The 26756-nt window shown below is 43.9% G+C and overlaps 1 protein-coding gene across 1 annotated transcript in view; it reads left to right on the plus strand.

Moving 5' to 3' along the window:
- The first annotated feature begins 1845 nt into the window (after positions 1-1845).
- SMPD3 (sphingomyelin phosphodiesterase 3) overlaps positions 1846-26756 on the plus strand; it is a 33220-nt gene continuing 8309 nt past the window's right edge. The window contains exons 1-3 of the mRNA XM_010221687.2: positions 1846-3319; positions 16423-16498; positions 24277-24432. Coding sequence (XP_010219989.2) covers positions 1985-3319; positions 16423-16498; positions 24277-24432 — 1567 coding nt within the window. The 5' untranslated portion in view covers positions 1846-1984. The remainder of the gene's footprint in view (positions 3320-16422; positions 16499-24276; positions 24433-26756) is intronic.

The following is a 26756-nucleotide window of genomic DNA, read 5'->3' on the forward strand; positions in this document are numbered from 1 at the left end:
GTATAAGATTGTGAAGGGTATGCAGAGCTAATAATTCAAAAAAAGCCTCCCTTGACTGAGCTTCTCTAATTTTCATCTGAATGGCTCCATCAGCCCAGACCTGCACAGGACTGCATAAACCCAAGGAGTCTGTGTGACTGCCTGGCTAGCACAAACAGAAAGGCTATGGGAAGCAGACGTGTGTTATTCTCGCAGGGGGGCAGCCAGGTGTGTTAGAACACTGTGGTTAGAAGTCCTTCTCTCTAACTGTGGTGCTACCACCCTTTCTTATACATCCTTCCACTGGCTCTTCGTTCTCTACAGTGTTCAGCTACCAATTACTTGGTTTCCTTTTCAGGGACTCTTTAATGTTGTTCCCACCTAAATTGTCTTTTCTCATTCAGTTCTAGGATTGATTCCTGTCTCTGGGAGTTCGAGCCTTTCTCACCCTCTTACTACATTTTTCAGTCTAACACGACACTCGCTTTTTCCAGGGATGACTTTCACACCTGGGAAAAAACATCTGCAAAAAGTTCTCACCTTTGTGTGGTTCTTTTATTAAAATAATTTTTGCCATGGTGCCTTGCAAAAATGCATGGCTGCACAAGTGATGTTCTGCGACTATTCTTAATCCTGGTGCTTGTCAATCTAGAGAGGGCGAAGAGTTTTCCTATCATTAATAGATAAAAAACATATGTGGTAAAAAGAGAGCTAGTCAAATGATGTATTTTAGTGCCTTATTTATTGCTTCTGACCACAGTACAGTACACTCCAAGGCTGCAGTCTGGTATTACATGTATGCCACAATTAAAGATGTGCTGGCAGTAGGAACATAAATCATTTACAAGGGCTTGCTTTAAAGAAGCAGAAGTCTAAAAGGTGAGAGAATACTGAAGAATTGCATTTTCCTTATTTTGATGCTAATAAAGTGGTATCATTCTTCAAATCTGCCTCTTCTCTCCCCTGCCACCATCTAGCTCTGTTCTGCCGTTTGCTATTAAGAGTTATAAAAATGTCCATCTGCCTCAAGGTACCCTGTATGGTATTTAAAATATAAATCAAATTACTCTTTCCCCAAACAATTCCTAATGATCGAGCCCAAATTTCAAATGAGGACATGCCAATTAATATTCTCATCTCTTTAGATGCCAAAAATAAAAAGGCTTCTGAAGCACATATTTTTTCCCTAGCAAACATTTTTGTCCTTGAACACGAGGTGCCTTTGCACTTACACCTTCACCACATCACTTATTTGAAAGGTGCTGTCACTTCAAGAGAGGTAACTTAAGTATTTGTTAAAAATAGTAGAAGCTCTTTTAGAGCTGCCTAGAGATAACTGCCGTACAGCGTTTGTGAAGGTTTGAAAGTCACTGATAAAAATGAGCATGAAGTGTTAGAGAGGGGTATTAGAAAACAAAAGAAACTCTAAAGGATATTTTTCAGTATAAGAGTTACAGTTTGTAATAGAAATATGTTTTATGACAACCTTAGTCATTTGGATTAAATGGTCAAATCACTAATTTCCTCTGCAGAAATACCAGTTGCTTGTAGTTGGAGTTTCTCCAGATCTGTGATCTTCCAGGAGGCCATTAAAAATACCATTTTATATTAAACAAAGGAAAAAAAAAAATCTCACTTTCAAGGCAATACTGGTGTGAGAAAATCTGCTTGGAGCTTTTATTAACTGTTACATATGTTTTTTGGTTTTTGTCTTTACAGGTTTTCCCTCTGCCTCCTGAGAGCTTTGGCATGGCAGCGTGCAGCAAACAGTGACGTCCTCTGACAAATGTAGATGCCAAAAAGCCAGATGAAAACTGTGGCCTTGTTTCCTCTTTACTCCAGCGCAGTGAAATGGTGCTCGTGCTCCTACGGTTTGGTTACTGACTCTCGCTGGAAAAGAACCCGTGGCCGGACAGTTTTCCGCAGCCCCGTCACCGTGTTCTGCTGGGCGGCTGACCGTGACATCATGTAGTAGGCCCTCAAGTGTTGTCATCACTGAGCTGCAATGGTTTTATACACTTCCCCATTTCCCAACAGCTTTCTGTCAGTGCTGCACTCCTTTTCCTGGGGCCTCATTTTCCCATGTTACTGGCTTGCAGATCGGCTTGTGGCCTCTTTTGTTCCAACCACCTATGAGAAGCGTCAAAGAGCAGATGATCCCTGCTATTTTCATGCGCTCTGCATCATCATTACCACCCCCATCTACCTGGCGCTCTTGGTAGCCTCTCTCCCGTTTGCTCTGATCGGCTTCTTGCTCTGGTCCCCGCTGCAGTCGGCGCGAAGGCCGTACGTCTACTCGAGGCTGGAAGACAAGAGCCATGCCAACGGAGCCGCACTGCTCACCGAGTGGAAGGCTGCGGGAGCTGGGAAAAGCTTCTGCTTTGGCAGTGCCAATGTTTGTCTGCTGCCAGATTCTCTGGCGAGATTTAATAATGTTTTCAATACACAGGCTAGGGCTAAAGAGATTGGCCGGAGGATCCGAAATGGGGCGAGCAGACCGCAGATCAAAATATACATAGATTCTCCTACTAACACATCCATCAGCGCAGCAAGTTTTAGCAGCTTGGTCTCCCCTCAGAGTGGAGATAACACCAACCGTACTGTCAATGTTGGCATGAAAAGGACAACATCTATGGAGTATAAAGGAGACAATTCTGGCTCAAACAACAGTGAGGATGCTAGAGAGGATAAGCCTGGCGTTGGAGAGCCAAATGAAGAAGAAAACTCTTGCATCGTTCGCATTAATGGAGAAGAGAACAGCCTCATGTCAGACACAGAAGCAGACACTGTCAATGGGCAGCCGAACGCCAGCGGCCTGGCAGAGCAGTCCTTGGACGGCGATGCGGAGAACTCAAAAATGCCCAACCACAAGCAAAAAGAGGGAGATTCTGGGAGTTTAGACAGCTACACTGCCTCACGAGAGTCCTTGGTTAAAGTTCGCATTGGAGATGGTACAGTGGACCAAAGCACTGTCAACAACAAGCTTCTCTACAAAGCTTCAATCATGAAGAAGACTTCAGTACGGAAGAAGAAACACACGGATGAGACCTTCGATCACGAGATCTCAGCTTTCTTCCCTGCCAACTTGGACTTTCTGTGTTTGCAGGAAGTGTTTGACAAAAGGGCTGCAGAGAAATTGAAAGAGCAGCTTCATCACTATTTTGAATACATTGTCTACGACGTTGGTGTCTACAGCTGCCACGGCTGCTGTAGCTTTAAGTTTGTGAACAGTGGTCTGCTTTTTGCCAGCCGCTATCCTGTTATGGATGCTGCTTATCACTGTTACCCCAACGGAAGAGGAACGGACTCCTTGGCTTCCAAGGGAGCCTTGTTTCTCAAGGTAAGAGCCTTTCTTTTTGAAGCCTTAAGTGTTACTGCTACAGAGGTGACAAGTTACGCAGATGTTTTCTTTCAGGCATTTCTGTTAGAGTTCAAAGAAACAATATGCAGATCTCAATTGCCTGATGTAGTCTATATATAGGTTTCGTGGCCTATATACTGTGTTCTTGATGGATGTGCAGGAAATAATGAGGGACTTCTGCAGGTAAGTTTTGAATGCCAAAACTTGAAGTGGTTTTCCTGGAATTTTGGCTTTTTTTCTACAGAATTCTCTTCAGTGAACAAATTTTGAGCACAAATGTGGTAAAATGGGCACTGACCAGAAGCTGCTTACACATCGTGCACGTCAAAAGACACAATCAAAAGGTGAAATGCCATTTGGATAAAACTGAAGGAATTTCAATGAACTGTGGCTATTTTTCTCTCTCCTGCTAATAAAATAATTGCTAAGGAGAGATAAGAGTGTAAAAAATAATAATAAAATCTTGGCATGCTGGAGAGCACTAGAAGTGTCTTGTACAGCTAAATTAATTTAAATTAACTGCTAATGCTGAGAGCAGGGAGCCTGGGGTTGTACTTGTGCAAATCCTGAAAAGCAGAAGTGACCATGTGCATGCAGTGCTTTGCGTTTCCAAGACTGGTAGCTGCTCAGGCTGAAGTCCTCAGAGAATCTGGGCAGGTTCTTTGCAGAGTGGAAAGCGGGTCCATCTAACTGGGGACTAACCCAGAACCAAAAACTCTGAGCAGAGGTTCAAATCTGTAGCCTAAAACCCAGACAGTTCTAGAAACTTCCTAGCATGCTGCATCTTAGGTTTTACTAAATTGCAATTGAATCCTTTTTTTTTTTTTTTTCTAGAACCAGCAAAACACTTCAGGTACTCGAATTTTATGTACTGTCTAGGGTATTGCTCACTAGACCACAACAAAAGCCACTGCTAGACAACCGGGAAGAATCTGGGTTGCTGTTAAAGATCCGTGTTGTCGTGTGTCCCCTGTTTGCAGTTTGTGAACAAAGCAGAAATGTTGGATATTGTAATTTACATACAGAAGCAAATATTACATTTCACAGTCAAGCATTATCTCCGGTATCATCATGTACATTTGACATAAAGGCCTATCCCTGTCTGAATACAAGAGGGTCTTTTTTGTTTTGTTTTGTTTTTCAAAAATTGAATTTAAATCTTCTATGCTCAGCTCATATGCGTTTATAAACATCTAATGCTTATTCTCTCATCATAAAACACTGTAAAAATAATATTTTTTAGAAATATTGTACAATATAAAAATGACTCGGGTGGCAAAATGTACCCTTCAACACATGCATAGATTGGGGATTAAGAGATTAAAACCAAGCTGCTTTCTGCTGCCCGTTGCTGAGTCAGAGACCTGATACCCTGCAGCCGGGGCTCCCTTTCCCTTGCAGAAAATTGAGCTGCTTTTCACAATTCCCCTGGCATGAAAAACTTAATTAGGGACTCGAGCTGTTAAACAATGTTGCTCCAGAGCAGGGAATAGGGACCAATTACTCCAAAGCTTCTCGGGAAACTAAATTCTTTTGGATATTATGGACTTCTGGCCTGATGAAAAAACCCCTTACCTCATGTCTGTGTTTTTTTGATGCACTGCTAAAATATTCATTTGGAATTAAGTATGCCCTGGTATGAAATGATTTACACTCCGGACTGTACATTAAGTGGTCAGTGGTCATTGCTTTCTTTCACAAAAAATATATAGGAATGCTCTGTTTCATATTAGCTTTGAATCAAAGTATGCTCTTAAACAAAGTATATTTGAAGGTTGTTTTTGTAATGTAGTGCTCAGTAAGTAGCTGTGTGTGTGTGCACTCCAGAGTCGAGGTTTCTGTGGGCCTGGCATTTGTGAAGCCACTGAGATCAGACCGTTGACTTCAGGAGTCCTCAGGTGAGGTGAGAGGGAATGATGCCGTGTGAGTCTTGTTTTTATGGAGCCTGTGCCCCTTCCACAGCTCTCACCCCTGAGTACAGGAGCAATTGCTCTCTGCACTACTTAAAAAAATGAAGTGTGAAAAGCAGATGAAGGGAGAAGACCTGGGTATGTTGAAAATACAGATGTAATCACTTGCCCTGGGAGCATTTTATTCAGGTTTTTCAGAACCTCACAAAAGACCCAACTCCCAAACTGAAAGGAATGTGCAGAGAAGGGAATTGGGCGGTTTCGTTTAATAAGTGTTTGTCTTCTCACCACAAAGCATAGCTATCAGGGAGACAAATTGAAGGTCTCAGAGCTAAACATGTACCGAGTGTCGCATTGTCTAAATGAAAAGGCAGAACTGTTCCTGGGGAGCCGTGTTACCAACACATCCGTGCCAAGGGAAAAGTGTTTCATAGATTCATTCCTCTTGGAATGGGTCCTGTTTCCAATGAAGAGGAAAGGCTTTTCCTTCCCACCTTTCCTTTCCTGCCTCCGCCATCCAGGCCGTAATGCTCAGGTGGAGATTTTAAAGGATTTGTGAGATTTGCGTGATGATACAGAGTATTCTACCTAGGAGATTTAGACAGCTCAAGGACTATTGCTAGTAGCTATGATAATAATAATAATCAGCTCCTATGTACTGCTTTTCATTTACACGTCTCCAAGTGTATTTGAAAGAAAGGTCAATATCCTGTTTCCTGCTTGAGGGAAGGAGAACTAAAGCACTGATTTGATTTTTTTGGTTTAACACCTGAGGTCGCGACCAAAGAAAGAAGCTGACATAGAGCACAGACACTTCTCACGCTTCCAAGGTAGCAGCTGTGTGCTTTCCAAGAGCTGTCCAGAGACCCATGCCAAGGAATTTAGCTTGCCTTGGTGGATTTCTCTTCCCAAAGGTGTTTTCCACGCAAGGTACTGCTGCTGCACTGGGTTTGTTCCTCCGTAAAGGCTGCTGCTCTCTAAGTCGGGAGAAATTCCCAAGCCTGCCGTGATGTGAGGAGCTGTGGTACAAACTCTGCTTCCTGCCTGTGCAGAGGAGTCATCCGTGGTCAGGGCTCTGGTCTCTGCACACTCGAGCAGTGTTGGTGTCTTGGGTGTTAGAGGTTCTCGTTGGGACACAAGAGAGACACAGTCCCAGAAGCAACAGCATGTCAGAAGGGGAGAATGTCACTTGCATCCAAGTGGCAATTTAATGCCTGAAGTGGTAAACCACTGTTCTTAGGTGCCGTTAAAGACTCAGAGGAAAGGTTAGCAAATATATAAATCAAACAGTCGATTTTGATGTTTTGACAGTCCGGACCCTTGGGATGTTCTGCCGTGACTGTGTTCTGGCGTAGTGTTTCCCATTAATGTAAAACGTCTAAGAAAAGGGCCCTTGAGACTGCACGATGGGTTTTGTACCTGCCGTTACCTCGCACTGGGGCGGATAGCGGAGGGAGGCGGCGCCGACACCGCTGCTGTCCCTGGCCTGGGATTCTGGCTGCCGAGCCACGTCGGGTGGAACTGCGCAGCGGGATGCAGATTGCAGTGTCCTCGGGTACTCTGCAGCTCCTGATTTGGCGCATACCTAGTTTTAATTCACAGGATTTCTGATGAGCTTAAAGAGAGTTTTGAAAGGCTTATCCCTTTGCAGCAAATCAAGGACTGCAAGGTAAGATGGAGGGAGGATGAGGGCTGATCAGACATTGTTCAGTGCATTCACAAGTTTCAATTCGTTAGCAGGTTTTAAAACAAAATCGTAATATTCATCTTAAAATAGGGGTGTTTGTGTCAACATCCTTTGCCTTTCAGGAATGCTGGGTACCTTTTTGACAGTAGTGCAATAAAAACAGACCTTAAACCTTAGCTTGACCTGGCGGTTTGCCGAGCTGGAGGGCTCATCCATATTTTTTTCAGATGTATCAATTTAATAAAACCTGTCAGCTGTAATGGATTTAACTCTGGCTTAAATCTAGTCATTTCAAGACATGTAAATGTGTGATCACAGAGGTCAGTGATGGAGATATCAGTCTCAAAATGGCTATTAACTGGAGGCAGTTTTTGGAGTGATTTCCTTTCCTCTGAAACTGAGATCCATGGAAGATCTTGGGACGGAGGTAGTTCTCCCTGAAATCCTTGGTGAGGGACTACGTGTTCTTTAACATGTGCCAAAAGAAAGAGGTTTAATTATCAAAAATAAGAATTCTTGCTTAAAGCACAGTGTTTGAATCTGGGGCAAATGCAAAACCACAGTTTGATGTGGGAAGTTTGAAGCACTAATAATACTCTAACACAAAAACTGCAGGGCTTAGGAAAAATTATAAGTCTTGTGCGCTTTTCTAAATTTCTGAAAGAGCTTGTGTTTAATTAATATTAATTCCTAAGCCTATTAACAGATTTACTTTTCAAATTCTTTGAAAATTAATGCTGTTCTCAGAAAGCAAGTACAGGAATTGCGCAGAGAATATGCAGCTACTTATTTTAAAGGAAACTCAGCCACCTTCTCTTGGGGGCAAAGCTGAATGCGGAAGAGGTGATCGATGTGGGCAGAACACGCAGTACTTCTGATTCACCAAACTGCAGATTTACCCTATTTCCAATTTTCTCTATTTGTTACTTGCTAAATGTTGGCTTTATAGGATGAAATGGCAGTTCCTGAATTTCCCTAAGTGATTTTTTTTTTAATGTTACTGATGCAAATATATGGTTTAAGCTGTCTTTACTGTCCCATACCAGCTCTCCTGGGGAGAGGTCAGTATCTTGGTGGACTAGCTAGTACTGTGGTAGCAACGTGCTGGGTGCCTGCAGGCTGTGAGGAAGGGAGGCTCCCAGGCCTGAGGCCCCGTGATCAACTCAGAGGGTTGTGGAAATAGTTTATTTCTTTATTTGCCCAGAGTACCGACTTTCCTGTTGCGTTTGCTCAGCCTCCATTGGGATTTCTTCAAACCCGTCCCGCAGCGCCCTGCGTCTCGTGCGCGTGGGCTGCCCGTCGGCGCGGTGGGAAGCGGGTGCCTGTTGGGCTGTGGAATCGAGGTGGTGCTGCCAGGTTTGTGACCCTGTGAAAGGTCCCGTGGGGATTTCAGTGGATGGGTTTTCTTGATCAGACCTCTGATAACTGCAGTTATCCCAAGATGTGTAAAAGAAATGGCTGGTGCTGTTCATAAGTTTGTTTAGACAAGTCTAAAGCTTTCCCAGTTAAGTCAGGGGAGAGTCTAAACATCTTCTACATGTTTCACTTGCTGCTGTAAAATTTTAATGTAAGAACTGGATAGAGGCCAATAAACTGACCGAGGCATTTTTTTCTTTTTTGAAAAAGGCTGCTCTGTCCATTAAAATGTTCCATGTTCCTTCACTTTGATATAATTAATTTATTTAATTGTGATCTTTTTACCCTTTGCTAATGGGGACAAATTAAAACTGTTGTGCTGTACAAAGTACAGGTTTGGGAGACTGAGCTCTGGGTTTATCCGCTTCAGAAGAAGCGCCCTTGATTCCTGGCATCAGTTTACAACCACGAGGGGCTTTTGCTCACACAGAAACGTGCAGAGGCTTTACCCAAAACCCACTCTGCTCGCGGGCAGTGGCTCTTGTCACGCTGTAGGTGGGCAAAAATCCCCAGGGTTCTGCAGGAATGGCAAGTGCTAATGTGGCTGAAGTGAGATGCCAGCAAGAGTTGTGTGCTGATCTCATTAATGGTTTGAAATTTTATTAAATATGCTTTAATAATATTTATAAAAAGAAATCAATAATTAGCTGCCACATCTTTAGAAGTTGTTACACATCCCTGAAGGCAAAAGACAGAGCTGTCCAATTACTAAGTAAGATTTTCTACAGATTTTTTACAGTGTATCTAAGCTGACCCAAAGCACTCAAGGGAAGCACTGTACAGGAATAAAATACACCTTGTTGGGATGTTACCACTGCTCTGAGTCATGTCTATGGGCCAGGAAAGTGTATGAAGTGCCAGTACAAGTGGTTTGAAATTTTCCTTGGCGTCATCTTTTATCAATGATGAAATGAGGATGCAGGTGCTTAGTTTGAGCAGCTTTTTTGGTTAGTTTCTTGGGGCTGACTTTCCTTTTAGCCTGGGAAAAGAGCTGAAATGGAGGAGAAGTAAAAAGTTCAGGAGTGTTTAATGCAATTTGAGAGATGCCAAGAAAAATCATGCTGCCAGGAAGGACAGGCATCTCCAGGCCTCTGTTTGCATGATGTTCTTATGAAAGGCAGCGTGGATGGGCGTAGGTTTTCCGTGCACTTTTGTTTTTAAGGAGAGATTTATTTTTCCTGCTGGACATGAGGTGTGCCCTGCAGTTTAGCTAGTTTTTCTTCAGAGCATGAACAGCATTGGTTTTTGTCATGCAATAAGCAAGTTTGCCCCAATGCTGTGTGATTTGGAGATATATATTCTTCAAGGGAATAATTCAGTAGTACATTTCGTATTATTCTAATGACACAAATGGCACTTTAATGTTTAACTAAGCTGGTGAAATGAGGAGTTTGGTTCATTTATAGTCCAAAATCTGATTAAATAGTAATAACGGAAGCTAGAGTTATTCTGAGCAACATCCCATCTCTCTAGAGGATTCTTCATGTTGCACTGAGATTATTCAAGTTTTCCAGCTCCAGGCTTATGGGCGGCACGCGGACTGCGGGGCATCCACTCGAGAAGCTGTTTTCCAAGGAATCTGCGGAAACTTCAGCTCCCTGCCGGCTCACGCCTCTGGATCTGCTTCCTGCAGAGAAGGAAGAGGCAATTCCACGGGCTTGGGCTCGGGTCTTGCCCGACAAGCGTCTCGGCCTGCGGCCAAAGCAGCAGCTTTGCCAGGAGCGGTCAGACGTTCCCAGACCTCTGAGTCTGCACGTGGCCATTCTGACTTGGGAATTGCTCTTATTTGGCTCTTATTTACAACAAAATAGAGCAAGTATCATCATAGTGACTCACACCAACTGTTTGAGCCCGTAAGGCACAGTGCTGGTTTAGAGGAGACTTTGGGTAGGGTTTTGTTTTTGTTTAGTTTTATAATATTTGTCTCACATCAAACAATAGATTTATAGGTTATAAATAAAGGAGGGAACCATTCTGTCCCGGTTAGATTTGCCCGGAGCCACGCGTAGCACATCCTTCTTGGCCAAGGTAAAGGGGTCAGTGATTGCTGCATCCACTGCTGCCCTTGACAAACCACTCTGATGCCTGGTTAAAACATCTAATTCTTGTTTGAGTTTCTGTAGCAGAGCATAAAATTCAAGCATTGGATCCTCTTTTCTACATTAATCTGATGGACTGGAAAGAAAACTATTAACTTTTCTTCTCCGAGTAGACATTTATACCCAGTGATCACGTAACCCTAGATACAAAAAAGCACCTGGAGCTCGTGGAGGCATTCACAGCAGTGTGTGTGTTTAATCCTGGTAACGTATTTTGAAATGCTCAGAGGTCTCTGAAAGGCAGCTTTTAGTTTCATGTGCACCAGGTTAATTTTGTCTCCTTCCAAGTATTTTGCTAGAGTGTTTTGTATAAAATTGAGTATCTTACAGAAGTTTAAATATAGCACCACTAATGGCATAATTGCCCAGGCCTCTAACCTCATCAAGAAAAGATTTCTGGGCAGTTTGAGAAGACCTGCTTTCCATAAGCCTTTGTTGATTTGGTTTAATTGTATTACTTTCCTTTAATTTTTCTCTAATGTAACTCTGTCAGCGGCCAGGACCCTGCTGGGTAGGTGTTGGGCTGCCTGGCAGGCAGGGATGGAGTTGGAGGGAAGGAGGTGCCGCTGCGGGAGCCTCTGCAGTTGGGCTGCAGTCGCCCACAAGTCCCATTTGATCCATTGTGAACCATGTTTGGTTCTTATTTGTACAAAACCTCAATTTCCATTTATATTTATTAGTCTAAGATTTCATTTTTGCCTCTCTTCTGTTCTTTAATGCTGTTTGCTGTTCCCAAACCCCGGCATGAAGCTTCTAAAAAATGTCCCTGAAGTTGAAGTTTCCCCCTCAAGAACCTGTGGTTCTGCCCGTCCCTCACTTGAGCAGCAGTGTCGGATTTATCACGTACTGGCCCAAGCCACATTTTTAAATATCGAAGAACTTGACTTTCCCAGTAGGTGGTGATTTACTAACCGGTCAGTGATGTGTCTGAAGCTGATTTCTTACCATGTTTTGAAATACCCCGAGTATTTATGAACTGTTTCCCTGATTTTTTGTGTAAGTATCTGGTGATGCTGTTTTGACATCTAGATATGATAGAACTGTTTTGCACTACTGGGATGGAAGTATAGAAACTGTTAAAGACAAGGTATTCATCATGTTGGCAGCTCTGTGCACTTATTATAGTGGAGTGTAGTAAACATGAGATGTGCAAGATTTTCCAGTTAGCTCAGAAAATTCCCATGATAGCAAGTGATGTGATTGAATTCAGAGTTATTTCTTTCACTCTAGCTCTAAAATTTCACCTGTTACTCCTCATTCCCTTTTTTTCCTGCTTGTCAACCAGAATCCTTATTTTACTGTGAGCCTTGCTGGCTTGATCTCATTCATGAACGCTGTTTATCTCTTGGTATCTTGTCTAGTTGGAGGACATAGCACTGCATAGTCTGCGTTAGACAAGATTTTTAGTAAAGAAGTGGGGAGAACAGTAAAGTGTTTAAGGAATATATACAATTTTGCATAGTACAGTAACCTATCAGCACAGTATATATATCTCCAGTATATTTCATTACCATTCATCATGGTGTGTGAGAGTGACTCTTTTACTAAAAGTACTTGATTTCACTTTCTTTTGAATGAAAGTAACAATTTTGTTCCTGTCAATTTAGAATTATGCAAGTAGGACATTTTATTAAACCGTGGTTATGTACTCTCCATTTCAGTTTACCTCTGGATAACAGCAGAGTTTAACAGGATGCTACATGTGACTATTTCAAGTTTCTTCCATATTAAGCAGTAAGCAGAGGAAACCTGTGGCCCTGGCGAGGTGCTGGCGGTGCGGGGAGGTTGGTGGACACAACAGCCGTGGCGCAGCCTGGGCTCCGGCCGCGCTTAGTGCGGGATTCCAGGCCTTGGGGTACTCGGGAGGTCAAATAGTTTCCTAGTCTGCACATCTCCTGCTGCTTGCCCATCTGTGAAATGCCAAATTAGACTGAATAATCAAATTTTGCTTGCTGTTTTATTCCAGACCATATTTAACATACTGCTGCTTCTGCTGTAGCTTGAACTGACCTGACAGTATCGAGGATATTTACTTTTTCTCTTGGTAGTTGTCCCAAATATTTTCCTCCATCATAACCCTTAGGAGGCTCAGAAGGGCCCTCATAGGTGGGCTACATTAATACTGCCACCTAAAAACATGCAAATAGGGAAAGTTGGAGGAAATATGGAATCTGAGAGAAGAGCTGCTGCGAGTGCAGCTCCCTGCGGGCACCTGCATGGACATTCCAGCGCTGCCCGGGTGCTCGCGCTGACACCGGTCCCTGCAGAAGGTCACGGAGGCCAGGCCGCAGCTCCAGCGCAGGGAAGCAGCGCTTGTGTCTTGGCCGGGGCCCTGTGTCCCTGCAGTGCTTGGTGCCGGGGCACTGGTCATGCCCCAGGTAGCGGCCGTCACTCTGTCTTCTAGGCCGCTTGTTACAATTCTGTGGGAGCTTTCAGTGTAGATCTGTGTGCGCGTGTGCCCCGTATGTTGTGGATCTATTCGTGATTAACGGGTGTGAGTGTGATCCTGTGTTTAAATGGGTTTCTGCATATCAGGCCCTCCATTACAGCTGCATAAGAAATTCTAAAGGCAGTGTGCTTTGACTTCTCTCTCGCTGGCTGTCAATTATAGTCTGACGTTCAGCTTTGGATCTTAAATCTTTTGTGTGTTTTGGAGAGTGAAGATGGCTCCATCCTGTAGGCAGCGCAGGGCTGGAAGTGCGTTCCTGCTGTAAGACAAAGCTCGGCGCAGCGATGCCTTTCAGCGTGGTTAGGGGAGCTGGCCTTGTCAAACGTGCAGCGTGCACATCTCCTCTCAGCTGGAGACCAAGAGTCCTCTGTGTCGAAGTGAAAATCTCACTCAGAGTTATGTTAGCTTGGAAAATATAGTTCATATATTCACCTACTTGCCTTAGATAGAAGAGGATTTAAATTAACGTGTGTCTGTCTTCCATGGAATATGTTGCGTGAGGAAGGAGACAGCACCCGCTGCGGACTCATCCCTGACCCAGTGCTGCAGTCGGACTGTGCAGCCTGAGGGGGAAGCGAGAGGCCCTCAGAGCAGGGCTCTTGTAGCAGCCGGTGGCACTGAGCAGGTCCTCGCTCCATGGAGACTCTGCCTGTCCCCTGGGAGCCCAGGAGAGGCCCCTGGCCTCCTCTGCGGGTTTTCCCTGTCCTCCTCTTCCCTTCAGCCTGCCTGAAGGAAGCTACTGCAAAGGGAACAGCCATAGGAACAGTATCGATATCAATGTGGAAAACCCTCCGGAAAGAGGGCTGAACAGAAGGAGCGCATTGTAACAGAGGATGCTTTCCACGTACTCCTAGCTGGAACAAAAAATGAAAGTTAACAAGGCATTACTGAGTACAAACAGCTCCTAAATTCAATTACTGCAAAGCCTTGCCAGTTCTACAGTGAGTCAGGTGTTTCTCAGAGAGCTGCAAACCTAGAAAACCAACCAAGCTGGCAATTCTGTCTGTATAAAATGTAGTGTTGTTTTTTATTTAAGGGGTGTTGGGTGAAATTTGAGCTTAGCTTTGTGAAGCAGAGTCATACCTGAGTCAGCAGCACATCTGTGGTTTTGCTTTCTGGGCCCTAGATAAAACTCCTCTGTGGGCATTTCCCTTAGCAGTCTGGGCAGCTTTTCTGTTATTGTAATGTTGTCAACAGGAAAACGCAGCCCTCAAAACAGCTTCCTACCTCAATCGTTTGAATACTGGTCCTCAAATCATTGGGGGTTTTGGTTCTAGGGACTATATCTGTTAATATGTTGATTTTTGTATTGAATTTTGAGCTTTTTGCACTCTCAAATGATGTTGTGTGCTACATTTCTGTTGGCTGCCTTTCTTCTGAGGGGCCTCTGTTCCCTTCTGGAAAGTTGGCAGAACTTAAGTAGAAAACTTCTGTAGGGAGATGGCAAACCTGGCATATCCCTGGCTCCTGTGTGGTAATAGGTATATGTGGGTATATGTGTTCACGCTGCATTTACCCTTTGTTGAGGGTTTTTTAGATCTACTGTTGGGTGAAAAATTTCCCAACTTCAGTGGGATTCAACTTTCAGTCTGCCTTTTTTCTGTCTTTCCTCCTCAAGCACTGAGAGCTTGAAAGCTAATTTCCTTGTGTGTCCACCAGCAAATCTGTTTTAAAAAAGCAACAGTGTACAATATAGATGAGGCATTAGACTGCCCTGTGTTTCTAGAGGCACCTGGAGACATTATCGTGTGATTCTCAGTAGGCCTCCCTGGAGCCCTGCCATGTTTCTGCCATCCATAAGAGCAGGGTTTGGATCTGGCTGGCAGACATGGAGGCTGCTGCTGTGAAATTGTGCAGCTGAACATTGTAAACACCTTGCTGACACACAGCAAAAATCCCTAACACCTCTTCTAAATCATAGAATGCTTAAGGTTGGAAGGGACCTCTAGAGATCATCCAGTCCAACCCTCTGCACACGCAGGGTCACCTAGAGCACGGGGCACAGGACTGCGTCCAAGCAGGTTTTGAAGGTCTCCAGAGAAGGAGGCTCCACAAACTCTCTTGGCAACTTGTTCCAGTGCTCTGTCACCTTCACTGTTAAGAAATTTTTCCTTAAGTTCCTGTGGAACTTTTGATGCTTCAGTTTGTGGCCCTTTCCTCTAGTTCTGTCGGTGGCCACCAGTGAAAAGAGGCCGGCCTCATCCTCCTCACTCCCTCCCTTGAGGTACTTGCATACACTGATTAGATCCCCTCTCAGCCTTCTCTTCTCCAGGCTGAACAGGCCCAGCTCCCTCAGTCTCTCCTCATAGGGCAGATGTTCCAGGCCCCTGATCATCCTTGTGGCCCTGTGCTGGACTCTCTCCAGCAGCTCCACATCCCTCTTGTACTGAGGAGCCCAGAACTGGACACAATACTCCAGATGTGGCCTCACCAGGGCTGAGTAGAGGGGCAGGATCCCCTCCCTCGACCTGCTGGAGACGCTCTTCTTAACGTACTCCAGGATCCCATTGGCCTTCTTGTCCACGAGGGCAACTGCTGCCTCATGGTCAACTTGTCGTCCACCAGGACGCCCAGGTCTTTCTCCGCAGAGCTGCTCTCCAGAAGGTCGGTCCCCAGCCTGTACTGGTGTCTGGGGTTATTCCTCCCCAGGTGCAGGACCCTGCACTTGCCCTTGTTAAATGTCATAAGGTTTCTCAGCACCCAAAGTCCCATGAAAACATTACCACTACTGAGATAGATAGATAGATAGATAGATAAATGTGTGTGTGTGTGTGTATATATATATATATATATATGTGCGTGTATATATGTGTGTGTGTATATACACATACACATATGTGTGTGTGTATATATATATGCACACGCATACATATATATTGTACAGTTATTTCCAGTTAATCTTCTAGATGTACGGAGCAAGCTTAAGGAAATACAAAAGATAAAGATTAATTTAAAGATAAAGAATAATTTAAAATCTCTACCAAAATCCCACACCTGCAAGGGAATAGAGTAAACATCATCAAAACCAATATTCGTTGCTTGCTTTTCTGTTTTGTGCCTTTGTTTTTTTTTTTTTTTTTTCCCCAGAGTTGCTTGGCATTTTTTCCTTCTGCCTTATAGTCTTACACTGAAACCTAGAATTAGACTGCTCATAATATTAGCATCATTTGTCACTTCAGTGTGGGGCTGTGCTCGTGCATGTAAACAGGAAGAGGTGGAATGAACAAAAGGTGCAAAACCACTGGGGACAGACACCCAGTGGGACTGGGGAGAGGCCGGGAGTCCAATATGTGGGTGTCATGACTCCTCATGGAAGCGCTCAAGTAGCAGTGAGCAGGAGCGAGTTCGCTGGGAGCCTGCCAACCCAAGTGTGGTGACAGGATGTCCCTTGAGTCCTGTGTTTAAAATGGAACTAGGTGGAAAACCCAGCCCAAAAGGCTACTTGTGAGCACACGGGCTGCACGGTGGGGCTGTGCGAGCTCTCCTGTTAACGCTCTCTGTGTTTCTGCCTTCCCTTCCAGGTGCAAGTGGGAAGTACACCTCAGGACCAAAGAATCGTGGGATACGTTTCCTGTACTCACTTGCAAGCTCTTGCAGGTACCGTCCCCGTTGGTGTCTCTGCCTTTCTCGCTGTCCTGGGGCTCCGCGGGGGTTTCTGTGCTCACACAGCAAGCGATGCCCCTCCAGGCCTGCTGGGGTTAGGGGTGCTCTGCAGATAGCCGTGAGCTGCGAAGGAGGCAGGGCAGGCAGCTCTATCCCAAAGCTGCACTTTCCAGTCTCGTACATTGTAAGAAACAGTAAAAAAGCCCTTGAGAGAGTTTTCCCTTTGCTTCCTTTTATCTAAATAGCTACTTTAGCTAAATACTACCATCATTAGTCATACCCTAAAAGAATAACCGTCAACAGCATTTATAAACCCATACTACGAATGTCACCACATAACCCACAATGTCTCTGTGTGTAACAGGGATTTATCAGAAGAAACAAGTTGAGATGGTTTTTCCATCAGAAATCAGTGGTAGAAATAAGCCAAAATTGTCTGACCTACCAATTTCATATATAAATTTCTAGCATGCTTATTTAAAAATTTTAAAATTTTTGTTAGTCATGTTTTTCACTGAATTAGCTTCAAAAAGCAAGTGAAAATCTTGTGCAGTAGCACATTTCTGTGGCTGTGAGATGTGTGGATTCCAGCACTGCCCATAACAAGGCTGGAATTTCACATTAGCTCTCTATCTCTCAAGCTGTGGGTAGCCGTGTTCTTCCTCAACTATCTTAGGTACTCTCATGACCCTGTTTCAGGAGAGCATCTCAGCACTTAGATCTTTTTTAATGTCAGTCCTCAGAACAAGACGGAGTGAAGTTGGCCACTATAGCTGAGTAGCTTTATCTCCATTGTACAGACCAGGTCTGGAGAGATAGGGAAGGGAAAAGATAGTAACATAATGTTTTTATTTCATTTCATTTTTCCCTTGTCCTCATGCATACCTGAGAATACTGAATCGAGAAATCTTTCTATTCTAGCTGTTGGCCTGAGCACTCATCAGTTAAAACTGACACACAGTTGAAATCTGAATGCGTGCATAGAGAAAATTTTCCATGCATCTCCTCTCTCCTTTGCATCAAAAGTATCAGCCGTAGCCTTTCAATAGGGGTTAACAAAGCTTTAATTGTGTGTAAGATCAAATTTTAATTTGGACGGGGTGATCCTTGCATTGAGCATAGCTGGGGAGCAGAGTGCTGCCCTCTGGCCTGCACACCACAGCGTGGGGCAGCACGAACACGCTCTGAGCTCCGACCCTGGGCTCCGCAGCACGTCCAGGCTAACACGGGCAGGCGTGCAGAACCAGCCACACATTTCCCTGGTGCTCCAGTTACAGGGAGACAGACTTTGGAACAGAGCTGACAATCCCCAAGTACTTTAGAGAGACTGAATAGTTTTAAAAAAGATTCATGAATTTTTCAGCTACTTTTCAACAGTGTAACAGCCTGTGTGTTTAACTCCGGAGCTGTGCTGATGTACTGGCAGAGTGCTGCTGAGGAGCAGAGATTTGTTGCTGTTCTAGTTAATGTTATAATCCTCTGGTTTTAGTTCTGATACTTTTTACTACCTAGTCGTGCATTTTCAGGTAGTCTTTGCTAACCACACTGTCAAGTCCATAAAATATTAAAGAGGAAGGGAAATAATGTTCTATTCTCAAAGTTAGTCCAAAGCTTCTCGGGGGGTAAAACATAACCTTTCATTTTTCTGCTTACACTTTTGCTTCACATTTTTAGGCTTCTGTAGTTCAAGCTACATTTAAATAGAGACAAAGACTTAAGAGTCTGAATGTGTTTTGATAAATCACATTAGTTTATGTAATGAAATGGAAAACTAACGTTCATAACAGTCTGGCAGAGCTGTGCTTTCTGATTTGTATCATCCACTTCAAAACATTTCATACATTTAAAAAAAGCTGTCCGAAAAACAGTTCAACCATATAAAGATGTGGTAAAAACAAGCCCGGTTTAAAAGGTTAACCGTTTAAATCATCTTGTCACACACGGCTGAGTGTAATTCGGCTCCCTTTAGGATACACAGACTTACATTTGATGGCTCTGGTAATTACATGAACATAGAAGGAAGGGATCCAACTGGTCATGGTCAAAAAGCTGCTTTTGCAAGAGATGTGCTGGCTAAACACTGTTCTGAGCAATTACTATTTGTTTTAGAGCTGACGTGCACCTTCAGTAAAATTTTAGAATTAGATGAAAATTACCAGCTTAATTCTGTACCTATTACACAATGTTGCTATGAAGCAGCTCCTCATTTCCACTGTGGAAATAGCTGCATTGCAGTGACAAATGAAGGGATCCTGTAATGAGACTTGAATGTAATTATTTTCCAGAGGGCCGTTAAGTTATATGCTTCTTTTATGTCTTTCAATTAGACAGTGATTAATGGTCTGAGCAGGTTTTGCTGTCTGCAAGCAGCAAAAATCTACCTTCCAAGTCCCATTAAATTGGGTCTTGGGGAGACCCCCACAAAACCCCCGAGCCCCAACCTGTTCCGGCTTGGGTTGCACACTGGGCACTGTCCCTTCAACTCCCTCATGGTTCAGTTTGCACAAGCCCACACACAGAGAGAGCAGAATTCAGGTCAGGTCTGGGAGGGATCCTCAGTGTTTGAAATCCTGGCTGTGCCGTTTCGGGAGTGTCATGTTAAATGCCCCCAGGCAGGATTCTACATCTGCTCCTGCAATAGCCAAGCTGGCCTCTCGGCACCGTGGCGGCGTGTCCTGCCCTTGCCCTGTCCTCGGTTGTGCTAACGCAGCAGTTCTGGTGTTGCCCTGAACTAGAGAGCTGACCTAGCTGGAAAGTCACCCAGCAGGATGAAGGTGGGGGTGTGTGGGGCATCTCTTACTGCCTCCTTGGCCCAGGGGAAGGTCTGGGTTAGAGCTATGAGGTGGGGGTCTCCTTGACACGCTGATGGATTCTCTTGTGCTTGGAAAGTGCTGCTTCTCTAACGAGGCCTTGCACTTACCTCCCTCTTCTCCTTCTCTTACCCAGATTCCCTGCCTGTGGGTGCTGTGGCCCTTCTCAGTGCTGGGCTCTCCAGGCTGGGTCTCTCCCTTTCTGCCCCAGGCAGGGCTGCCAGCTGCTTTTTCAGCAGCCTGAGGGCTCCTCCTGGTAGCACCTTCCATGTCTGTAGCTAAAGCAGAGGGTCCTCCTCGGTGCGTGGTACCAGCCTGCACTGCTCAGGACAGGATCTGGCTTGGGAGTTTCCAAACCAGCTGGAAAAAGGCAGCTCTGATTATCCCATTGTGAACAAGGCTGCAGGGCATATTGGTGCTGGCTGAGGTTTCCTACACTGCTTTGTCATCCTTCCATGTAAAACTAGAAGCTGAAAGGAACTTGCAAAGAACTCGAATATGCTGATGGCAGGGACCAGTCACAACACAATTACTTGCATTTTTCCAGACCAGTTATTGAGGGAAAAGGAAAAAAAAAAAAAAAAAAAAACTGCAGAGCAATTAGTACAAATCCATTTCCTCTGGTTAATCATTGGTGACAGTCAATAAGCTGAACACTTAATTGGAGCTGAAGGCTGGAGAAAAGAGGTGGTGAACATTGGAGTTGGAAGGTGGTTCCTAGTTCCCTTTGCCTCCTGTTTGCAGGAGCTATTTCATTTCAGCAATAGGCCGTTTTTGAAACATCTTCTCCACTGGTTGTTCTGGATTCACGTTTGGCTTCTTCTCTATTTTGGTGTCTGATTAGTTCAGTTAGCTCCAAAGTCATCATCACTGGGGGCCTGTAAGTCTGAGCCTCACTAGTTCTTTTGCTTCTAAATATGTAGAGCCTATTGCGAAGCTGCTGGAAGCTGGAGAGCATCATGTAATAGTAATCTCTGACAGTAATTGCATTCAGGTTGCATTAAAGGATTCCTTCATCTGCCGTTGACCTGTCGCTCCCTGGGCTGTGCACCCTGCATCCGCGTGGGACGCGGAGCTGCTGCGGGGCCGGCGGTGGCAGAGCAGAGATGTCGCTGTTCACACGCTGCTTCTAGGGAGAAGGAAAGATGGCCTGTTCCTAGAGCTTCCGGGGTGCCGTTTTCCTATAGTCCTGAGGTGGTGCAGTGTATGGTGCTTCTACAGCCCAAAGCTCAGGACTCTCGACAAGTAAGGTGTAAGCCACTGTGTAGTTACTGCTTCTCCCTGCCTTTCCAGTAATGGCAATGCATATTACAAGACACACCTCACGGTAACATGTTTTGCTTGTTTTTCTCCAAAGTTTTCTGTTTCTGACAATTTTACCTTTGTGCATTTGTTTGCTGTGTTCTTCTCATTGATCTGCTCCTGGTTGCTGCCTCAGTTTCCTGCCCTCATAAGTACTTGTTCTATTATTTTATTCTTTCCCTAGTGAAGGACTGCTATATATTTCACAGAAGACACAAATGAAATCTTGACCCTTAAGGGATGGAAAGGCCGTCTTAGACATATAAGCAATTCATATAATCAAGGCTTTGTGGGGAGCAAGATTAGTTACTGTGTTCTTGTAAAAAGACTCGAGGCTAAAAGTCAGGTCAAGAGGAAAGTGCTGGCATATGGAGATAAGGAAGATTCAGATGCTGCAGAAATACCAGGATCCAGTACGACCTTCACTCTACACCCAGATGGGCCGTGTCGTGAACGAGGCAGCTGGGACTGTTCGGCTCATGAAGGGAAGGCTTGGGATGGGGGACTTTCTCCATGTGTTTAAATACCTGCTGGGAGCATAAGGAAGCTGGAGGCAGCCTGTTCTCAGGGCAAGAGGCAACGGGAACAGACTGAAACACAAAGAATTCCTTTCAAACTTAAGAACAAAAACTTTTTTACTCTAAGGGTGACTGATATCTGGACCAGGTTGCCTGGGGCAGTTATGGAGTTCTCCCCCCATGGTTACGTCCAGAACATGTGACCCTGCCTTGGGCAGGGACACTGGGCTACATGATCTCGGGAGGCCCTTACCAACCCCAGCCGGTCTGCGAGCCTCCTATTTCATCTGTGTCTTTAGCTGAGCAGAACGTGTGTGTCAGTCACGCGCACGTTTCACGGTCAGTATCACCTGCTCCAGGCTGTCATTTATTCCGTGCGACCTATTTCTTGTGCTTTTGTCTAGCTGCATCTTGAATGTAGGGCTCTTTCTTGTGGCGAGCACTGTATCAGTATGTTTGCCAGCAGCTTTTATTAACGTGCAGTTCTGTGCAGTGCAAATAAGCACTGTGGTAGCAAGGGATGCTCCTAAGAATACCTTAGACTCTCAAGCTGCACAATTAGATGTGTTATTAGCTAAAATGGATGTATAGGTAACCAGAAACTGTAGATCTGGGAGTAGTTTCAGATAGGACTTATACTAGTTTGTATATTACATCCCAAATGGTACAGATTTGTCAGGAATAACTGATGAGTAGAAGGAAAAAAAAAACATATTATTTGGCAGTGGAATTAAATGTCTAAGGAGATGAGTCAGTGTCAGGATGTATTTAAAGCTCTCTCCCTGGTCATGTTCTTTTCAATATTCCATTTAATTATTGAGGACTCTATCAAGTTGTGTTTAGTTGAACATTTCTGATGCACTTTATATTTAACTGTTACTGAACTCCCTTATTCTTGAAAATGAAGCCCTGCCCAGGTTAAGAGCGGTAGGAAAGTGAAGTCACGATGCCTGAACTTTCTTTCTGTGCTCTAAGGCAGCTGCTGTGCCCAGAGCTCACACTTTAAAAGTCTTATCAAGTGCTGGCAGCAGCCGCAACTGAGTGGAGTGACAAACAAGCTTTGAGGAGAGATGTGACCTCCAGCCCAGTAGAGCCAGGGCGGCTGGTTTTAAGAATGAGGCTTAGAAGGAACCACTGCTGTGAGCCAGCCCCTTGCCAGGATTGCCAGCTCTGCCTTGGAATTCTTGCGTGCAAATCATTTTACCTCCCCTGGCAGTTGCAGGATCCTGCTAGTTAGTATCTGCATTATTTCTTTGTTTATCACTTTAGTATGAGTTAAGCTGAATTCAACGAACCATCTTGTTTAGAAATATCCAGAATTTGAACCTTTGTTGTCTGTTCACTTATCTGTTAACTGGCACATAGCTTCCAGCCTTACGATACTAAATCCACAAGGATGTAGTTTTCTATCCTGCTGTAGCATTCAATTTGGTATTTTTTTTGTTAATCCCCCTGCAAGGTATTAGATGAGGGAAGCATTCCTACTGCTATGCCAAACTGCTCCCATTGGTGCGGATGCATCAGACATTCAAGGAATACTTTATCCCTTTAAAATTAGGCAAAGGATGCTTAAGCAGTCTAGGTGAATAGAAACCTTCCAAAAAGGCTTCACTTAACAACCTAACTGAAAACTTTAACAACCTAAGTATCATTGAAAATCTGCCTTCGTCATCTGCAGTGTGTAATCTGTAAGCAGTATCTATCTTCTCTTGGGTTTGGAAAAAGAGAATTTGCAAGAACTTCTATATCCCTTTCTTTCCTGTAAAAAGAAGTCAATACTTTGAAATGGTAACTGACTTACCGTAAGTTTTTATGAAGAAGCAAAGAGAGTATTTCATATGTGCAGAATTAAATATTCACCATCTCCATAGTAAGTGACACTGAAAGCAGCTTTAGACATAAACAACTAGGCTATTTTTGATTTTTTTTTCCCACCTTTTTAATAGCTATCACAAAGCAGTAAGGCTAATGTAAAATTTAAGTCAGAGTGACATGAGCTGGCTGTTTTCTTCTGATTGATTGTGGTATTTAAACACAAATCTTTGTTTTATTTTGAAGAAAAGCAAAGTTGTTCTGATTTGACATTTATCACTCCAACAAACAAAAATCATAATTATTTCTAAAATATCTTTCTGCTCCTTTCTCCTATATCAAGCTTTTACTAGCTCTCTTGAAATAATTACAGCAACTATTTTTTTTCTTCACACTTAATATCAACTAATCTGCTTGAAATTAGATATGTTTAGTTGCTCTAATTAAAGAGTTGGTTTATATGTCAAGTGGCTTCACAAACTAAAAAATATTTTGTAACCATTCAATCTCAGCCCTTTCATAGTACTTCATAAACTGGGGCACATCCTTGATCTGTAGCCTCCTATAAAACTTGAAACTGGCAAAAGGGATCTGGTTCTTTTTGAAGTACTGCCTACTTAAATCTGTATCATATATGCACCTTTAAAAATACGGAAATACTTCCAGTTTGCCATTTCTGAACATGAGTAAAATCCTTCTGCCTGTAGATTACTAAAGTATGAGTAAGCTGAACAAGTAAGTTTTTGATCTTCACGTACTAGGAAGGAAGCAAAGAAAGAGTAAGCGTGATGCCCAGGAGCACACGGCCCAGTTTTGGCATAGGTAGGATCTTAACTCTGGCCTCCTAGTTATGGATCTCATGCAGCCCTCCCTCCTCCTGCGGCTCAGAACGTCACCGTTCGCTTGTCTGTCTGGGGAACGGGTGACTTGTCTCTCTGTTTCTTCAGAAGTGCTTAGTGTGATTCCAGGAGATACTTAAATCGTCAAAAAGTGTGATTTCCAAAGTTCAAAATTAACTATGCACCATGTACATAGTATGCTGTTATCTACACCATTGCTTAGCAACTAATGTGACTATATTTTATTTCATTAGAGACATAAATGATGGTTTTTAAGAGGTGGTTTTAAAAAAGGGGGAAGTATTTATCTTGGTAGTTTGCTTTAATCCCTATGTCCTTGAATTCAACAGATGACATTTGGACCCAGCTCTGCAGAGATATCTAGGACCAGTTTTGCTGGATGCACTCTGACACTCTGAGCACCCAACTCTAAAATGCACATTTTAAAATGAAAATGAAACATTTTTTTGGAATTCCTTTGTTTGCTGCAGGAGATACTACTGTTCGATGTGAGCAACTGGATATGCTTCAAGATTGGCTGTCTGAATTCAGAAAATCTACCTCCTCCTCCAGCACAGCCAATCCCGAGGAGCTGGTGGCTTTTGATGTCATCTGTGGCGATCTCAACTTTGATAACTGCTCCTCCGGTAAGATGAGCTTTTCCTTTTCCTGCTCTGTACCTGTTCTGATAATAATGGAGCAGTTGTTGTTTTCTTCCTCTTGTGGATAGTTGCAGTGTATGCAAAGCTGTGCCTGACTTTTGCAGCCATGCATAGGGAAAGACTTCAGGGGTACTGAAGCCATTAAAATAGGGATGAGGCCTTTGATGACCCAGGGAGAGCATCTCTCACTTACAAACTCTGTCCGCTCTTAAGCAGAGGCTGTATTTTAAGGTACAGTGGGCTACTTCTGCCTTGCAGTAGTAAAAATGGGGGGATTCAGTGGTCTCGTTTTACTTGATTTGTTTAGATGTACTCTGTGACACCTTTTGTCTAGAATTTTAGTTACTATCAAAGTAAGTGTTGTGGGTTTTTATGGGGGAGGGATGGGGAAAGCAGTAAAATCATACAGTTAAAAGATTTTATGGTTTATGTATATGTATCAAAGAGGGTAATGTTGTGGAGAGAACTTAACATTGCCAAAGCATTTATGGGGCGCGTGGGAATGAACTGTGCTGGTGTGGTTTTATATGTTTTTAAATAGTAGTCTATTTTTTCTTCTATATTTGGATACTGGGGGCACTATTTAAAAAAAAAAAAAAAAAAAAGCAGCTAGCAGGTGGTGAATTTTCAGAGATGCTGGTCTCTTCCCCACGTAGATAGCGTGCTCCCTGACCAGCTAAGCTGCCAGCACTGGGTGCAAAGCCCTGTGTTTGCATGCGTCTTCTCTGCCTCTCGCCCGGGGTGCAGTTCAGCCCCTGGGGGGCTTCATCACAGGGAATTCCTTGGCGCTGGGTGTCACCAGGGTGATGGGCTGGCTGCAGATGAGCTCACATTCACACTGGACTTCAGCAATTCAGACCACTTGAGTTTGTGGAGTAACAGTTTGTGGATGATGTGTGTAAACAGCATCCAGTGTGAATTCAGCAGTGTTCGTGAGAAGCCTAGGTAATTTAGCAAGGCTTGAGAGCATGGACTCTACTAAAACAAAGCAACTAAACCACAGAGAGTAGGCCTTATCTATCTAATAATAAATAACTAGTATTATCTAATAATAAATAACTAGGGTTATCTAATCTCATGGCTCCCATCAGACACTTGAAATAGAAGACTTTTGTAAAGGATGAGAAATGCTTAACTGAGTGGGAAAGACCTGCAGCCCCAACCCACAGCTGTTCTGGGGTTTGCTCTTAGCTCACGTATACTACTGATCGTGACTGCCTGGTCCAAAGCAAACTCCAAACGGCCAGAGAATGAGCTGGCAACAGCTCTGCCTGCTGGAGAAAGCAGCTGTGCATGGCAGAGATGAGGAGCAAGTAATATTGACTACAGAATGCTGTAGAGGAACAGAATTTATTAGGATGAAATGCCAGGGTAGTAGTGGTAGTGAGTTTATAAGAAAGGGAGGAATTCACTGAGTCAGAGGCAGTCCAGCCAGCCAAGGTGCTCTGGGGCAGATTGGAGATGTAATTTCAGCAGCCCTGATAAAGGGAGACAGAAGCTTAGGGGATACTGAGCGGACCCAACTGCTGCCTTGTGACGCGTAATATTGTTGGATGGAGGCTCAGATGGACAGAGTGGCCTTGGGCAAAGACGAGGGGCGAGAGAAGCTGCTGTAGAGCACAGAGGGGATGCGCGGGCAGCACGTGTGCGCCAGCGAGGCCGGGCAGCGCCGGGGAGCAGGACATGCACGGGCAGAGCAGAGAGGAGCGCACGGCGAGCAGCCCCTGCCTGGGAAGCCTTGGCACTCTGACCAGCTCTACCGATTGGGATGCTCCTCACAGTTGGGCTTGCTAAGGCAAAAGAAAAAGCAACGATCTGCTTCTGCAAACAACCTTTACAGCTATTGCTTAAGAGGATTAAAAAGTACGTTATAAAAATCCATTTTGTTTTTACCATCCCTACAGCTCATTTACTTTTCTCCCCTTTAAAATTAGCTCAGCCTGGAAATTGAAATTAAGTTGGCTATTTCATTTTTTTATTTGTAGATTACTTTATTTCCTATGCATTAAGCAAGATTAATGCTTTGTTCTAAGGCTGTCTTCTCCCTTTTTAAATTATGTATTGCTTTACAGAGATTGGTTAGCATTGCAAAGAACCGAATGTTTTTACGGTAATCTTTTTTTAAACAATAATCAGCTTTCTGTAAATCTGTATACAATTTTGGGTATTGTTACCCATTCCACTGACTGACATGGTAATTTTTTTTTTTTTTGTACTAGTGACTATCAGTTTTCAAAGATCTCTAGGCTTATGAGTGATCTTATACTTGGCATAAACTTTCAGTAACTTGGTTTTCCCCAGTGTCAGAG

This window comes from Tinamus guttatus, unplaced genomic scaffold (genome assembly GCF_059628265.1).
Source record: "Tinamus guttatus ecotype Peru unplaced genomic scaffold, ASM5962826v1 Tinamus_guttatus_pri_ptg000389l, whole genome shotgun sequence".
Classification (NCBI taxonomy): domain Eukaryota; kingdom Metazoa; phylum Chordata; class Aves; order Tinamiformes; family Tinamidae; genus Tinamus; species Tinamus guttatus.